General features: G+C 38.3%; 1 protein-coding gene across 7 annotated transcripts in view; it reads right to left on the bottom strand.

The window, feature by feature from the left end:
* THSD7B (thrombospondin type 1 domain containing 7B) overlaps positions 1-18,772 on the bottom strand; it is a 952,777-nt gene that overhangs the window by 115,404 nt on the left and 818,601 nt on the right. For all 7 annotated transcript variants that reach the window (XM_037848906.1, XM_037848908.1, XM_037848910.1 and 4 more), the window contains one exon: positions 3,245-3,378. In XM_037848906.1, coding sequence (XP_037704834.1) covers positions 3,245-3,378 — 134 coding nt within the window. The remainder of the gene's footprint in view (positions 1-3,244; positions 3,379-18,772) is intronic.

Here is an 18,772-nt window from a genome sequence, read left to right as displayed (position 1 = left end):
CACCACCATTCCTATGGCTGCTCAGGCCAAGAAACCTAGGAGACAGCCTTGACACTTTTCTTTCTCTCACACACCACCATCATTTTATCAGCAAATTGTGTTGTTTACCTTCAAAATATACTCCAGACGTGACCTTCTCACCACCATCACTATTACCAAACCCAGTCTAACTATCAACCTCTCTCCCCTGGAATTCTGCAATAGCCTCCAAACCTGCAACACTGCTTCTACATGTATCCCCCATAGTCCCTTTTGCACACTTCATGCAGTGTGCTCCTTTCAAATGTAAATGAGAGCATGTTAGTCCCCACCTTCCACCCCCACTGTCTCAAACCTTCCTGTTGCAGTAAGAATAATATCCAAAGTCTTTCCCATTCTTAGATGATCCCACATGATTCGAGTCCTGGTGAGGTAGGGCTAGAGTTAGGGCAGTGGCTGGCTGAGCAAAGGGCAAACTCCAGGAATGGTCAGGCCTCAAGGAGAATGTCAGCTCTGAGAAGAGCAGCAGTGAACAGCACCTGGGGGCTGGTTGACCCCATCTGAGCGAGTCATCCACCAACCAGCATCAAGGAAGGAAGGGAAAAGGGAGGGTAGTAAAACAATTAATAAAAATTACAAAAGGAACAGAACTGTATAAAAGCAGACTGTCCCACAGTGTCCAGGCTTCTTGCCTCTCACCCCTTTCCTTGTGAGAGTGCCCGCATGTTCGCTCTCAAATGTGAACTTAGTTTCTCCCTGCTTTCTCTATTTGGGCTGGAATTCTCATTGTACAGATCTTCACTTTCATTCAGGAATCTCACTTCATTTCATTCTCTGCTCAAATGTCATTTGGCTGATCAACCTCTCCAAAACAGTACTCTCCATCACTCCAGCCCAGTTTTATTTTTCTTTGTCATATTTCATAAAAGACACATTACATTTTATATTGATTAATGTGTCTAGTTTTTTCCTCTGCAGCTATATTGTAAGTTATTTGAGGACAGGAACTTTGTTTTGTTCACTGCTTTATCCCCACTATTTAGAACAATGCCTGCTACATAGAAGGTAAATATTCATAAATAATATTTGAATCAATAAATGACTATAGTAATGGATGGACTGTGAAGATGTCTTCCAGTCTGGAGGTTTTTAGTAAAAGAACAGATAAGCTGTTTCATTCTGTATAAGACACATTCTTATTAGGTTCAATACCTGTGCTGAATGAAAGATGCTTTGAAGATCCACTTTACATATTTAAATGTGCTCATGCATGTATAACATGTAATACAGTGACTAGTATTTGGTAGTTGTATTATTTTTACCATAGCAGGGTGAGTAGTCTAGAGATATGGCTAGAAGGCCCTCTTGTTCAAGTGTTGTTTTTCTCTATCAACCTTCCACAATTATCTCTGTGACAATTTGTTTTCTTAAAGCATTTCCTTCTCGGGAGAGTTTCCTTTAATATTGCTAAGACACCTTGCTGGGATAAGAGTATGAGATGTCACAGCTCATTTACAAATTACTTTACAAGGTAGGTTGGTCAGGCATCTTTCAAATCATGAGGGAATAAGAAACAGAAGACTTGGGTTTTGAAGAGAAAGTGGTAAAAGCACAAAGTGAGCAACAGCTTGAGCACACTAGTCCCCAAGGGAAAGGTAGTAAACAAAGGGAAAGAAGGATAATTTATTTATCAGCCATATGCTTTGGTTGATGATAAGGAGCCCCTTTACAGTTTTGCCAACATTTCTTTCATCCAACAAGCCTGGAAGTGATTTTGCAACATTGGAACTGGGTGTCAGAAATGGCAGGAATGTGCTGAGTCAAGTACATTTGCTGAGACTGAACAGCAGTCAACACAGGGAAGCAGGCTCTGCCTGGACTTCACTCGGAAAGACAACTCAACGGGGCACTGCCTGACTTGGATACTGTCTGTCCATTTAAAACAGAGCTCCCAAGACAGGCAAATAAGACACTATTCTCATGTAATTGGATAGTTGACTCCACTATCTTTTCTTCTTTATTTTACATGCTAATCACTGTTTACCATTTATTTGTTAAGTCTTAAGTTCTATTGCTATAATCCTCAACTGGTAAGGAAATTGTTGTTTCTTCCCAAGTCATTTCTAAATAGACCATCTGACAAACTCAGGACAAGTGTTTTCTTTGGTCACCACTGCTTCCTCAGTAAAAAAAACAAAAACAAACAAACAAACAAAAAAGTCAGCATTTGCTAAATTCTTTCAGAGATGTTCTCCTTTTAGATTAAAATGTATAGTGACTAAGCTACCTTTTTAGGTTTTAATATATTGGAATTGCTAGAAGTAAATACCTGAAACCACCAAACTACAACCTAGTAGCTTTGACTCTTAAAGACGATTGTATAACAGTGTAGCTTACAATGGGTGACAGTGTGATTGTAAAAACCCTGTGGCTCACACTCCCTTTATCCAGTGTATAGATGGATGAGTAGAAAAATAGGGACACAACCTAAATGAAAAATAGGGTGGGATGGGGTGGGGGTGGTGATCTGGGTGTTTTATTTTTTATTTATTTTATTTATTTATTTTTATTTTTTATTCTGATTCTCATTCTTTCTGGTGTAAGGAAAATGTTCAAAAATAGATTGGGGTGATGAATACACAACTACATGATGGTACTGTGAACAGTTGATTGTATACCATGGATGATTGTATGGTATGTGAGTATTTCTTAATAAAACTGAATTTAAAAAAAATACATAGAGAACCAAGTCCTAAATAAAGAACTCTCCAAAGGGAAAAAATAAAAAATTAAATATATAGTAGCAACTGTTCCTAGGTATCCTCAGATTTTGGTTTCTAAAGCTAATTGTGGGGTGTTAAAAATGATATTTTCAATGTACTGACATCCAAAATTATAAAGTCTATCAACTTTACTAACCATAGTGCAAAAAAGAGCAATGGCAGCACAGTCAAAATCTCCTAATTCTTAACAGTGAAGGCCAAGAACCAGTGGAGGGACACCAGCCTGCTCTGAGCAGGTGGCTCTCCCATGAGGAAGTTGTTTGCAGGGAATGATGAAGACTGTGGCTACATTACAGAGGGAATCCCACTGCAAATATCAGCAGATCACGGTATATAAGCTTCCATGGATACTTCAAAAATCAGCAAACAACAGAATATACAATGTGAAAATCAGAGTGTACTTGGGTAAGAAACACTGTGGTTTTTATAAAAAATATATAAGTTTCACTGCTTATTTCCCAAATGTCTTCATTTTTACACACCTGATTTTCCTAGATTGTGTTCCTTCTCCACAGCGCAGGGACCTTAGCTCATTGTTGATTTTGCATGGAGACCAATGTTCTACAACCCAGGAATACTGATTGCACCCACTGTAACATGGGACTGCCTCATGCACCTGCCAAGAACAGGAAGGAAAAAAAATTACATGGAAATATCCAAGTTATAGAAAAATAGCCTATCTTTTAGTAATGCCTGCTGAGCTTAAGCTGAGAAACCACACTCTCCTAAACAGCCAAATTACATTCCCCCCAAAAATATATATATTTGGCTTCTCTGAATTTACTACTTTACCTAGAAAAGCATACCTCAACTAAAGTATGATGTCATGCCTTTGCAGAAGAGAACAAAAGACAGTCATTTCCAAGCACTCAGAATAGGAATTCCATTATCATTTCATTTCCTCAAAGAGCTCAGAAAGCATCTATGAGATGGTCCAGTTCTCAATTAGATGTTATATTGTATTCTCAGATGTACTTTAAGATGTCAATTGAAACAAATATATATAGAGGAAATTTACTCTTGAATATAAGGTGCTCTTGGAATGCATAAGAAAAGTGGTATTATTTGCACTGGAAAATTCTTTTTATGTCCTTAAGAGATCAATGCCAACAGGTAATCATTTAGCCTCCTGGGCATTGTGGCTTCATATGAATTTAGCTACGTGTAGGCTGTTTTCAGAGCATAGCTAAACACACAAACACACACACACCACCACAAGACAAATACTGCTAAAATGTTGTGGCTGTGTACAATTATTGACTATGAATATTACAATTTTATGGTAAAAACAATGAGTACAGTAAATGAATTCTTAGGTTACTACTTATGTATTTGTTTTGGGGGTTTTCTCGGAACTTGTATCCCAATGGGATTGAGTTTGTCTGCATCTTTGAGGCTACAATTTAAAATGCATTGCTCCTCACTGTAAATCACAAGACTCCCCCTGGGCAAGAAAAAGAAACTGTTTCATTGTCACATATGTTACTTTAGATCACGAAGATGTCTCTAGTACAGGCATGCTGATAGAGAGTGGTTCAAACTATTACCAATTTTTTTAATTAATGCTTTTCTTTTAAAGAAGAATTTAAGCCCCAGTTGCTTTCCTCTCTTGCCTTTCCCATTCCATAAAACTGCAAATGATGACTACGCAGTGCTATCCAAACAGAACCATTACTTGCAAGTTTCTACTAAATGCAAAGGAAAGCACTATGTAATGGGATAATCAGAAAACAATATTGGAACACTGTCAGCATGTTAGGTGGACATCAAATGAGAAAAGGTTATTTGTGAGACTACATCTCAGGAATCACAAATAATGTCAGAAACTATTTTTAACTGTGGGGTTCTATTTAGCTCTCATGGAAAGTGCACAAGGATAAGAGAAATCACAAAGTGAAAAGTACATGAAGTCAAAATGAAAGGAGAAGGAAAAAGAGAAGTGGAAATGGGTGCAAGGAAAGTAAGGAATTAAGTAATAAAAGAATCACATTTCATGCTGTGAAAGCTGAGAAGAATGGAATGAAAGGTTCAGAAGTCAGTACCTACATTAGAATAAGGAGATAATAACTTGTTACAGTGAAAAGTCGGCCCCCAAATCTCATAGGAAACTAGAGGTAAGAGAAGAATCTATAAAAATGAAAAGACATGACTACAACCAATGCCAGGAAACTGAGCTGATGAAAGGGAGGGTTTAGCTGACTGTACTGCACCGTGGAAACAAAACTTTCACCAATTCATTCCATAAACTCTTTAATACCTCACAGACAATTTACATAAGGCTTTTTGACTTTTATATGGGATACAAGAAAGCATCTCTGCCAAAGTACTTCACGCAAATAGGGAGGCAGATGAAAAATTAATATAAAAAGTTATTTTCCCCACACCTCAAACATGAGTCTGAGAGCAAATGGATTCCTCTCTCTGACATGGATCTGTTTTTCTGAAGCTACCAATATTAGCCAGGACTTACATTTCCACCCTCCCTTCCAAATAAAGCTCTGAGGTCAGAAGGAAAATGAGAAACTGGTTGTATGTATCTTTGATATAGGCACTTGACCACCTGGTTTAATAATTTTATTCTTTATGCTCCAGCAATCAGCCTTTGTAGCAGAGTAACTAACTTCAATGACAAGCTATTGGAAGATGGGGAGCAGGTCTCCATAGGAAGATGGTGACCCACCTTCTTAACTAATGCTGTAAGAAACAGCACCTCTTAAAGAAGATTTTCCAGTCACAAGGAATTACTTGATTCCCTACCCCCCATCCCTTATGCCTGCCATTTTACATTTGCACAAGCTGTCCCTGCTAGCAGACAAATTCCTACCTTTCCTTCAAAAGCCCAAATAAATCCTACCACTTCCACAAAAGTTTTCACATGACCCCAGTTGGCATCTGTTTGGCACTCAGTGACAGCCCTGGTTTCAAGCAGACTTGCAGCATGATTGTAACATCCGGGCACACATTGGGGCTGCACTGTGGGATGCTTGGGAATGAGATAACATTCTAAAAAACTATCACCTCGCTCCTTCTCTAGGTGTCTGCTATTTTCTTATACTATTTTAGCTCTTTTACTAATAACCCTATGTCTACTTTGTACTTTAAAAACTACTGGGAGAATTTGCTCAGGGAAATAGAGCCCACACTCCCCATACCTAAACATGCTTTTGGTGCTAACCAAAGTTAGACTTGGACTATCAGTGTTCATTCATGTGTCTAATGGACAATAAATAAATAAATATAGTCTTAAGGCAGGGCTTATGTTTTCATGATGTCTGTGTTTCCTGTAGGAGCTCAATAAGTATTTGTTGAATTGACCCTAACTTTTGATGGGACACAGGTTGCTAAATGGCTCTTATTTAATTCTCTAGACAAAAGGGGTCCCCTCAATGGAACATGTAAGGGGCATTTTACAACATACAAGGGGCCATGGGGAATAAAAATGAAAATGTCTTCTTTCCATTATAGGCTTGGGTAATATAATAACAAAATCACTGTGTCCCTGATTTTGTTAAGGGAAGAAAAGGCTGTCCTTTAAGAATTGTGAGAACTCTCCCCTTCAGAGCTCTTGTCCATCAGGCAAGTAATCATATCCAGAGGATCAAAAATACCCACCAAGCCAAAAAGGCAGTAGGGCCTTCAAGAATGAAAATTAACTACCCAGATGCCAATTTCTTCTCCTGTCAGTCTCTCATGTTCTGGCTATTTCCTATTGCTATGTAGTTGGTGCTTATTATAGTTTTATAATGGAAATGTGTTAAAGCATGGACTTTTCAGGGAATCATTTGAAAATGTTCTGAAGGAGAGAAATGAGCCATGGGAAAGTTAAATGAAAACCATTTCTAAATGGCACAGATTAGGAAGAAAATAACAGGGTTTAATAGGACCATAGATGCTAAAAATGCCACTGAAAAATCTAAATCCTCTGAGAGGGGTAACATTTCATTCTCCTAATTATGAGAACTATTTATTACTTCTTTATTGGGGAATTGTGTTTTTATGATGTTGCCAGTTCCAGAGTCACATCATCAACTCATTCATTGAGCCAGTCTTTTAATATATTAAATAAACCTCCACTCATTATAATTGACCAATTTAATTAAACACTGTTTTCTGATACCACTTCTCCTGCTACGGACTGACTTTCCTGGCATAACCTTGGCAAGCAGGCTCTCTTTGGAGCCCAGTAGATGTCATTATCACCTATCTGAGCCTCGGGATTCAAGGGTTCAAGACAAACAGTCTAACAACCACTACCATAAAAAGACAAAAACAAAGAAAAGACTATTCATGGCACCCATTTTCCATAGCAGTAACCTTTTGTTCCAGCGAAGAACCTGCTACTGGTCAAGGCTCAGGTGGAAGCTATCACACTTAAACCCTCCATGTTGGGCACTGTGGCTACTCAGCAGAATATGGAAATCAGTCCAAAGGCCCAAGTACCAATGATACTAGCAAGTCAGAGCCAATATCTGTCCTATTGCGATGTGAGAGGAAATGGTCTCCAGGAGTGGTGAGATCAATAGAAGCAGTGTGGACTCTCTTCTCTAAACACAGTGAGCTCTTAACACTTAATTTGATCCCTTAATTCATCTAACTCCCCTTCTAGCTCTTCTTTACCTGACCAGACTTTCTTCTTTGCTACTCTACAGATCCATGCTTTCCCATCAAAGGCGTTTGCAAGGCTGCACGCTCTCACTCAACTTACCAATCGCCACCCCTTTTCTTATCCAATCAGACTCAGTTACGGTGTCCTCCATTACTTGTCTGACCAACTAGAAAGTATCTCATCTTAACCAAATAAACCTTTTGTTTCCATTTTTGTTCAATATGCATTTGCATCTGCTTGTACACAAAGCAAGATATGTAATGCTAAAGTTCAGTTCTAACTCACATGCTTTCTAATCTGCACATCAATTGTCCTCGATAATCAAAGATACCACGATAAGGTTGTGTTATACTTAGATCTCAATCTTCCAGTCATTTGAGCTAGACAATGATACCTATTTACAGATGAGAATAACTAAAATTTGCAGAAGCTACAAGAATCACTCAAGGAAATATGGCTGAGCTAGTCTGTGAACTGAGATTATTTGAGAACCCTATTCTGGCAATGGCAACAGGATAATGGTTCTGCCTGTTTAGATGTTCAAGCACATTCCTCTAAGATGTATGGAATATCTTCTCAATGATGATGGTTAATGCTAATATTTCTATCCCTGGAAAAGGAAAACAGAGAACAGAGTTTTCCAAGTTTTCTATAAATTAGAAGATGACTTTACACATAAAGAAAAAAAATGCATATGCAATTTATTCCTAGTCTTTGGGGATGAGATTCCTTTCACAGTTTCAAAAATTCAAAGTGGCTCTTTGACAACGTCTGTGTTTAAAGCAATACCAGGTGTAGGTCTTTAGATAGTTGCAATTCTCTCTGTAAAGATGGTAGGTTTAAATAATATCAAGAAATGTTTTGAATTTGTATCCACAGTAAATCCATTAAATCTGTCATTTTGTGCTGCTGGCTGCTCAAGAGGGTAGGCTTTTGGAGCCAGGATTCCCTAGAGATCTAGGGTCCAGTGATTCATTATTCAGAGTTGTTGGAACTGTCAGTTTTAGACCAAATACTTAACTCTGGGGCCCTATTTATAACACTGGCCTTTGTACATGCTGGCTCCTTTAGCTACACAGCACCTGAAAATAATTCCTCAGAATGCCCAGAGCTTACCATCATGCCTGATTTGTAAGATTCACCATTGGCGTTAAATGTGCACTATGCTTTTTTTTTTTTTTTTTAATTGAGATTGTTCAGATACCATAGAACTATCCAAAGATCTAAAGTGTACAATCAGTTGTCCACGGAACCACCATACAGCTGTGCATCCATAAACACAATTAATTTTTTTTTCAATTTTTAGACCATTTTCACTACTCCAGAAGAGAAATAAAGACAAAACAAAGGAAACTCAGATCCTCTCATACCCCTAACCATGCCTCCCTCCATTATTTTTTATTTTTATTTTTATTTTTTTTTTCAGGGGCAGTGGGGAAACTTTTAGTGCAAACTGATGTCCCACTCCCACAAAAGACTGGGGAGTATGGCCATAGTATATTTCTGCCAAGTTCATTTTTTTTTTTTTTACTATCAGAAAAAATATATTTTATATGAAAAACTGTTAAAAGAGAAAAAAACACATTATATATTGATAAAAAGCTCAATCAGTCAATAAGATATAGAAAGTATAAACAAATCTGTGGACAAATAGGGCCTCAACTATATGAAACAATCATTGACAGAATTGGGGAAAATAGTTCTACAAAAATTGAGGGAGGCTTCAATACCTTACTTTTCTTTTTTTTTTCTGGTATGTATTTTTTTTTTAAATATTCATTTTATTGAGATATATTCACATACCATGCAGTCATACAAAACAAATCGTACATTCGATCCCCTCCATTATTGATTCATAGTTTTGGTATAATACATTTGTTACAGTTGATGAAAGAATGTTAAACTACTACTAACTGTAGTATATAGTTTGCAATAGGTATATCTTTTTTCCCTATATGCCTCTCTATTATTAACTTCTAGTTATAGTGACATATATTTGCTCTAGTTCATGAGAGACATTTCTAATATTTGTATAGTTAATCAAGGACATTGTCCACCACAGGATTCACTGATTTATACATTCCCATCTTTTAACCTCCAACTTCCTTCTGGTAACATGCGTGACTCTGAACTTACCCTTTCCACCATCTTCACACACCTTTCAGCATATGCTACCATCACTCCTGTTCATTTCCAAACATTTAAGTTCACCCCAGTTGAACATTCTGCTCATAATAAGCAACCGATCCCCATTCTTAAGCCTCATTTCTATACCCTGGTAACTTATATTTCATGTCTATGAGTTTACATATTATAGTATTAGTTCATATCAGTGAGACCCTGAAATATTTGCCTTTATGTGCCTCTCTTATTTCACTCAATCTAGTGCCCTCAAGGTTTCTTCATCAAACTGTTTCTTTTAAGATGGTTTCGTTCACATACCATACATTCAGTCCTAAGTAAACAATGTTTGGTTCCCTGTATAGTCATGAATTTATGTATTCAGCACCATTGCCACTATCTACATAAGGACTTCTCCATTTCTTCCACAAAGATGGAGGAAGAGTCAAAGAAGGCAGAGAGGCAGAAGAAAAAGAAAAGAGAAAGAAAAACAAAACAAAACAAACAAAAAAACCTTGATAGCTAGAAAGCGACAAAAGGAAACACAGCATTAACCTAAAGTAGAATAGAGTCAGACAACATCACCAATGCCAGGAGTCCCATACCCTTTCCCTATTCCCCACCCCTCCATATGCATTTAGTTTTGGTATATTGCCTTTGTTACATTAAAGGAAGCATAATACAATGTTTCTGTTAATTACAGCCTCTAGTTTGCATTGATTGTATTTTACCCCCAATCCCACCCTATTTTTAACACCTTGCAATGTTGACATTCATTTGTTATACCTCATGTAAAAACATGTTTGTACCTTTTATTATGATTGTTGAGCATCCTAGGTTTCCTTGAGTTACACAGTCCCAGTCTTTATCATTCGTCTCTGGTGTCCCAGATGGTCCCAGCCTTCCTCTTTCAACCATATTCACAGTCATCTTTGTTCAGTGTACTTACATTGCTGTGCTACTGTCTCCCAAAATTGCTTTCCAAACCTCTCACTCCTGTCTTTTCCTTTCTGTCTGTAGTGCTCCCTTTAGTGTTTATCAGAGAATATTTTAAGTTCTCCCTTATAGTTGAAGGACAGTTTTGCCAGATATAGAATTCTTGGCAGTTTTTCTCTTTCAGTATCTTAAATATATCACCCCACTTCCTTCTTGCCTCCATGGTTTCTGCTGAGAAATCCACACATAGTCTTATCAAGCTTCCTTTGCATGTGATAGATCGCTTTTCTCTTGCTGCTTTCAGGATTCTCTCTTTATCTTTGATGTTTGATAATCTGATTATTAAGTGTCTTTGCATAGGCCTGTTCAGATCTATTCTGTTTGGGATATGCTGCATTCTTGGATCCGTAATTTTATGTCTTTCATAAGAGATGGGAAATTTTCATTGATTATTTCCTTTATTATTGCTTCTGCCCCTTTTCCCCTCTCTTCTCCTTCTGGGACACCAATGACACATAAATTCTTGCTTTTTGTTTTGTCCTTAAGTTCCCAGAGATGTGACTTGTATTTTCCCATTCTTTTCTCTACCTGTTCTTTTGTGTGTAGGCTTTCAGGTGCCTTCTTCTCCAGTTCCTAGTGTTTTCTTCTGCCTCCTGAAATCTGCTGTTGCATGTTTTCATTGTGTCTTTCATCTCTTGTGTTGTGCCTTTCATTTCCATAGATTCTCCCAGTTGGTTTTTCAAACTTTGAATTTCTACCTTATGTATGTCCAGTGTTTTCATTATATGGTTCGGCTCTTTCGCTATATTTTCCCTAAACTTTTTGAATTGACTTATTATTAGTTATTTCAATTCCTTTATCTCAGTTGAAGTGTAAGTTTGTTCCTTTGACTGGGCCATAACTTCATTTTTCTTAGTGTAGGTTGTAGTTTTCTGTTGTCTAGGCATGGTTTCCTTGGTTACCCCAATCAGGTTTTCCCAAACCAAAACAGGCTCAGGTCCCAGAAGGAAGAAATATTCAGTATCCAGTTTCCCTGAGGGTGTGTCTTAGAAAACTGGTACACGCTGTGATGCCTCAGGTCACTGTGCTTTTCTGCCCAGCAAGTGGCACATGTCAGCCTGTAATTCTTGAGTCATGTAAGGATGTGTGGCCTGTGGCTATCTTCCCCCAGGCTCTGGGATCTGGTTCTGAATGGAAGGTGGGTAGTAGATCTGGGGCCTACCCCTTTCCTCTTAGAGAAGATAGATCCCCTAGGGGGAGGTCATTAGCATTTCAATGGTCTCTCTCTGCCTGTGCTAACTCTACCCTTGTCTGGGTCAGAGCACTGGGAATTGAAATTGGCTGAGGCTTTCTCCACCAAGCTGAAAAAAGAAAAAAGAACAGAAAGTTCCCTTCAGGGCTAGTCTGCAGCAAACCTCTGGCTCTCCAAGGTCAGTCGTCAACCAAAGCCTCTGTCTGCTTGTTGGGGATTCACACCTCATAGTGAGCAGTTCACACTTGCTAATTAAAACCCCAGTTGGAGCTCAGCTGAGCTATATTCGCTTGCTGGGAGAGAGCTTCTCTCTGGCACCACGAGGCTTTGCAGCTCGGGCTATGGGGGAGGGGTCTCCTGACTTGGAGCTGCAGTTTTACTGACAGATTTTATGCTGTGATCTCGGGCATTCCTCCCAATTCAAATTGCTTGGTGTATGATGAGTGGATGGTCACGTCTGTCCCTCCGCAGTTATTCCGGATTATTTACTAGTTGTTTCTGTTTTTTTTTTAGTTGTTCCAGGGGGACTACTTAGCTTCCACTCCTCTCTATGCTGCCATCTTAGATCCTCCTCTATGCTTTTCTTTTTAATTATAACAGACACACACAAACACACACATGCACAAAAACCTACAAATGAACCTAATAATGTTGAATGAGCTTTACTCACAGAAACTGACAAATAAATTGTTGAACTTTAAAGCCAATGGGAGGTTTACTGAAGAACCAACTGTGGTAGCTGCATTCCCCATCTCGTAATAATAGTGGTTTCCAACCTGATGTGCAGCCCCTAAGGGCTGCTGCTATTGTAGGAGCCCATGAATGCATTCATTTACCAAGCCTACCCTGTATCCCAGTGAAGAATGGGATCTTGGACACGCTGGTGCTCTCATTTGTCAAGTGAATACAGGCACTGTTGCGATGAATGAAAATTTACTTTCATTTGAAAGCACTGCTGTCTTCAAAATAGCATTTCGCTCATTAAGAATTTTCTCATTCTAGGCAAACTAGGAGCACAAGGTAGGAGACCACTGTCTTTATACATAAGGAAGGAAAAAATCATCTAACAAGAAGGTTATGCCCTAAAAGTACACTACTAATTACATTTTGATAAAAGACATGTTGAACAGAACAGCCATTCTTCTGAAAGTAAACACTGAAGAATATACTTTACAGAGAAATTCTAGACTCTGGATTCATTACCTCTCATTTTCCAATGAGTTCTAGATCCCTTCTCTCTGGCTTGAATGCCACTTACCAAAGTTTAAATGTCTTCAGAATCAAGGCCAACACCCAGAATTTGCTACATCTCCTATTGTCCTGACCATGGGGTGGGGGTTAGGGAAGCCTGAAACTAAAGAAGGATAAGTATGGCCCTAAGCTGTACTACATTCCCTGATGTTTACTACCTTCTTCAAAGAGGTAACACACAGCCTCCCATCAGAGAGGATATTTAAGAGAGGAGCTGGAAAACCCTCATCTAACAGACATGATTAAAACTCATTTATCTGTGCTAAGTTACCTTAGGTTATTTATAAGGGCAAATAAGTAGAAATCCCTTAGTTCTTTTTTTTAATGCATAATATTATACTTCTCTTATAGAAGATTTACATATCTTATTGTTAATCATTTAAGTGACTATGAAAATAAACTATGGTCATAAAGTGAACTCCACGGTAAGGGACAGTCTGCAACAAAAAATAATGTTGTGAAGATCCTATAAACTACATGATATTCTATAAGTAAAGCACTAACACACACAAACACACTCTCATAAACACACATCTGAGCCCTGGTCAGACTCCCTCTGAGTGTGGCATGTTTTACAGAACTGAGGAAGCATACTGACATAGGCAACTTGGGGGAAGATGAAGTGTGAAGTCCACACTCTGTATCACAGCACTATGTAAACAACCACAACAACAGAAGGACAGAAGGAGTCTTCAGAGGCTGGGGTGCCTTCTCCAATACCCTGGGAGATACTCCCCACTTCCATGCTGTGTTACAGCAAGAAATCAGATAGGATTTTCAGATTGTTCACAGCATGCCAGGGACTCCTGTCATGGTGACCCTTTTGATTTTCCTAGAATAGATTGTAGCTGTCAGTCAAGCTGACATGAAAAAGAGCAACACTATGATTGATACTTCCAGAAAACTCTGGGAGAGCTGAACTCACAGCCCTTAAGCACACAGATCATGTACCTCAGAGGTGGTTGGTTTGTGCCATGGAGACCTGATCAGAGAAGAAACAGCTCTGTCCTTAGGTAATTAAATAGCTAGAAATACTGTCTAGGTGACTAGTACAAAAAACAGATAGATAGATAATAGATAGATAGATAGATAGATAGATAGATGATAGACAGAGAGATATGTAGAAGTGTCACAGAGAGAGAGACAGAATCCATAGATACATAGAGTGAGTGAGTCTGAGTCCCAGAGTATGGCCACCAGATTCAGGAGAGAAATGAAAGTGTTCTTTCTCTGTTGCAATAGAAGGGAGTGTCTGAAGGGAGACTGCTTGCCTTTTGGAAGCGAGCAAAAATTTTATGTTATAGGATCTAAAGTGGGGCCAAGACAGAGATTAGTTAACAGATCTCAGTTCTCAGGAACGGATGTCTTAAGGGTAAGTAAATCAGGAAAGCATTTTGGGATTTATCAAGAAAAGGAGAAGGCCCAAGGCTTATGACTCTGTTAAGTAAGTATAAGACAGAAGGAAAGGCTTTGAGGAAAACTTTCCTTTCCTTGTGGATCTCTGTTGGGAGAGAGGCCTGTATGACTTACAGTTTCTTCTTACTTTCAGTATTTATCATGCTATCCCTTTACTCTAAGATATATATAAATGTCTCTTCACTTAATTATTTGCAAGAGGTCTAAGGAGCAGGTCCAGGAAATCAACATAATTTGGATTATAAAAATGTACTTATATAAAGAAGCAGTATAATGTAAGTTGCACACTTCTTGGGCAGAGACATGTTTGTGTGGCTGGACTGTGAAATGCAAATGGACAAAGACTAATTAGGATTAATCTAATATGAATGGCTTTGAGGTGGGAGATTTGTCAATGAAGCAAGCAAACAGAGCAAGATATAAATGTAGTTGTCATAAACTGTGCATAAGGAGCATGGGGCACATGGGATGAAGCCTGGAGACTGCAGTAAGTGGGGTATGTAAACAGGAAATTCTAAGGAGGTAGAATCTTATTTGAAGGCAATGGGAGTCATTAAGACTTCTGAGATTTAGATTGAAAGAGACATTCTGCTTAAAGTCTGCAGAAGATAAGTCATGCTGAATCTGAAGGAGATGAGTGTGAAAGGGCTGAGAAATAAGGAGCTTACAGTGGTCTCAATACGAGGTTATCATCATCATCATAATTACTATTTTCACAAAGTTTCCAATACACAACAAGGAAGAAGAGACACAAAGATTTCGTAGTGAAAATAAGAGAGACAACTGAAACATCAGTGCTACTTTCTGGAATCATTTAAGATTTGTATATTCCAGAACCTATGGATACATTAACGTTTCTTTCCTCTTTTCCACCAAGAAAATCTGAGAGAATAGACAAGGCATCAGAAGCCCAAGTGGGCCGAATTCCAGGGAGTATTACTAATGAGCAGAGCAGCAGAAACTCTTGGGTATTTGCCAAGGTAACTTCCTCATAACATATTTACCATCTTATTTCATTTTATGTTGGCTTACTGGGGATAAATCTGATGTGTGTGTGACCTGAAAAGCAATCTGGTTTTTGGAACGTTTGCTCAGAATTTACCAATATTCGCAGCAGGCGAGCACAAAGCTGGGTCTGGCTTGAATTCCAGGACCATGTCCAAAAGGAAAGCCCATAATTGGAAAGAAATGTCTTTTCACGTTTTTCTTATCATGCAGTGAGAGCTCTGGGCCCACTGTGATACAGTTGCTTAATCATTACCACAAACCAACCTTTCCTAGAATGAAATGCATCAGAATTCTTGTACATCACTTATTCCACAGTATATCAGGCAGCTAAAGGCAACAGATCAAAAGAAGAAGCCATAAAAAAAAAGACTTGTATTCTGTCTGGAAAGACCAATCTAAAAATAAGGATAAACATAAGAAGCATAGTCTGCAAACTTCATTTCTAATTTGGCTAATTTCTAAACGACCCTGTTACATCAGGTATATTGTGGTGTGCATGTGGGATTACTACATCCTTTCATGTAAGAAAAACAATGGGGATATTATTACTTCATTGCAGTTTGGGCAAAGGAGAAAAATGAACATATTATTAGAAAATACCCCTACAGAGAATTTTTACACAAAGGTGGCTTGTATTATGCATGCACACACACACACACACACACACACAGAGTCATCTATTTCTTCTCCTGTAGATCAATGTATGAGGAAGTTGTTCTCAGGTTGTATTGTGTTCTAACAGTTTTCCTTGTTAAAATGGAAGGCCAGGCAGAGCACAAAATGTCTTTAAAATATGAACTCTTAGTCTGAGTCCTCTCATAACAAACCTGATGTGTCTGGGACAAAGTGAAAGTGAAGCACACAGCCACAAGTGCTGTTTTATAACCAAGGATGGCACAGCCCGACCTTCGCAGAAATGAGAGGCAACATTGATTGCATAAAGGAATCCCTGCCATTCACTTACATGGTGATAAATTGGGATCTTGGCTCCAATTTCCACCCTAATTTCATCAGTTGGAGACTCCTGTTAGGGACTAATTGAAAGCTGCTGCTTTATGGAATAAAGAGTATTTTGTTGCAAAAATTCTTCCTCTGGGGCAGACAAAGAGGAAGAGACAGAGACCATATATATAGGCTCTTTTGGTTCTTCAGAAAACAAAAACAGAATGTGGCTGCTGAAGAGAAATGTTTAAGGCACACCTTTTATGGCCACCATTTTAGTAAACTTATTTGGTTGACCAAAGGAAAGGTAGCTTATGGTAAGGTAGAAGTGACTTGCAGTAAGAGAAAATATCACCACAAGGGATATAAATAATAAATCCATGTCTGATCTGAAAAACTTGACAACGAAGGTCTTAACCTTGTGCTACAGGTGGTCAAATAAACTCATTTATATAATGTGGCCAAGTTTTTACAAACTTTTCCTTGAAGAAAAGTTAAAACATAACACATGTTGTATGTGTGCAAACAATGGCAGACTTCTTCTTGGGGTATTTATTGAGAATTAAGTATTCCAGAAAACCATATTTTCTGCAAACAATCCCTCTCTGTTGCCCTAGTACCCAGACAATAAAACAGAAAAAAATTCTGTACACCATATCCCTGGTTTACACTATGTTCTCAATAAATGTATGCTGTCAGAAATAATGAATGAAGGAAAAAAGAAAGGAATGTATGCAAAAAAGTTCCTTGAACATGCTTTCTGAAAAGCACACCTAGAAACTAGAGCTGCATAACCAGAAACTGGAACATTTTCCCTCTTTGTAATTAATTTTAAAGGAATTATAGAATTACATACATCAAAAATTTAAATTTAATTGGACTCAGGTTTCCAGATCTTATGGTTCTAAAAAGTAGATGCACAAATGAATTCACAGGGCTTTTCTTTTATTTCTTAGGTTTCTCAAAATAAGATGCTACTGATCAGTATTACCCCACTTCTCCCATCCCCAATTCAGGTTGCCTTGAATTAATCAAGCAAAATGTAAGTTTTTAAAAAGAACAATTTTTTTCCCCTTGAAGGCAGGTAATACTCAACGTGGTCAGCACTCACCATTCCTAAAGACAGACCCCTCTGATTTGAGGGAGCCAGGCTCACAGTGACAACTTGATCTCTCGGAAGGTGGGAAACACATCTTGAATATCTCTTATGTTGTAAATAGCAGCCGGCATGTGCATGCTGAACTGAACTGAACCCCAGAAAGTATACAGCCTGTGGTTCTAGATCTCACTGGAGGAAGGGGAGCGTCTGCTAAAATATTCCTCTTTAGCAGGAAACACACCGCTATGGATTGATGAAATGACATCTGTAGAGCAATTCAGGAGATGGGAAGCATCAAGTATTTTACTTGAAATGGATTCCTGTCCTCCATTATTGGTTTCCTTGGTTGGATCTTATTAAATTGATAATGTGGTTCTCTTAAGGGGTGGCTTCATTTCAGTAGTGGGTGAAGTGATCCTTTACCCTGCATGAAAGATTATCTGCGGCCTGGTGAGCAGAGCAGTATAAAGGAAGCTGTGAGAAAGAGGCTTTGTTTCAGTTCCGCCATTGATTTCCCGGCAGCCAGCTCACTTAAGGGACTCTTAGGATCTCTTTTTTTTCTTCAAACCATGACATTAATACTTATTTTCAAGAACAGATTAACATTGAGGCATGTTTTCAAAAAACATTTGGATCTCAGTGAAAATTATAAGCTCATCTATTTCAAGTGCGTCATTTTATTTATCAAAAATACACCGGCAGCCCCCTGGAGATTAATCTAATAAACACACTTTTGGTCTAAATTTAGTATGCTTGTACCCAAAATTGGGGAGAGGTGATGGATTTAAAGAGAAAGACCCATGCCTTGAAGTTTTATGCTTTCTCATCCTCCACAGCACCTAATGCATTGCCGAGCACAAAAGCTGCCCAATTGGTAACTGCTAACCCAGCAAAACAAGCTCAGGCATTCCAAAAATAACACTACTATTTCCGAGAAACATACAAGGAGGTATTTACAATTCCAAAGCACATCAATTTTTTTTTAAATTAAATTCAGTTTTACTGAAATATATTCACATACCATACCATCATCCATGGTGTACAATCAACTGTTCACAGTACCATCATATAGTTATGCATTGACCACCCCAATCTATTTTTGAACATTTTCCTTACATCAGAAAGAATCAGAATAAGAATAAAAAATAAAAGCAAAAAAGAACACCCAAATCATCCCCCCCATCCCACCTTGTTTTTCATTCAGTTTCTCTCCCCATTTTTCTACTCATCCATCCATACACTGATAAAGGGAGTGTGATCCATAACGTTTTCACAATCGCACTGTCACTCCTTGTAAGCTATATTGTTATATAATTGTCTTCAAGAGTCCAGACTACTGGGTTGGAGTTTGATAGTTTCAGGTATTTACTTCTAGCTAT

This window comes from Choloepus didactylus, chromosome 9 (assembly GCF_015220235.1).
Source record: "Choloepus didactylus isolate mChoDid1 chromosome 9, mChoDid1.pri, whole genome shotgun sequence".
NCBI lineage: Eukaryota > Metazoa > Chordata > Mammalia > Pilosa > Megalonychidae > Choloepus > Choloepus didactylus.
This window is presented reverse-complemented; position numbering and strand designations above follow the sequence as displayed.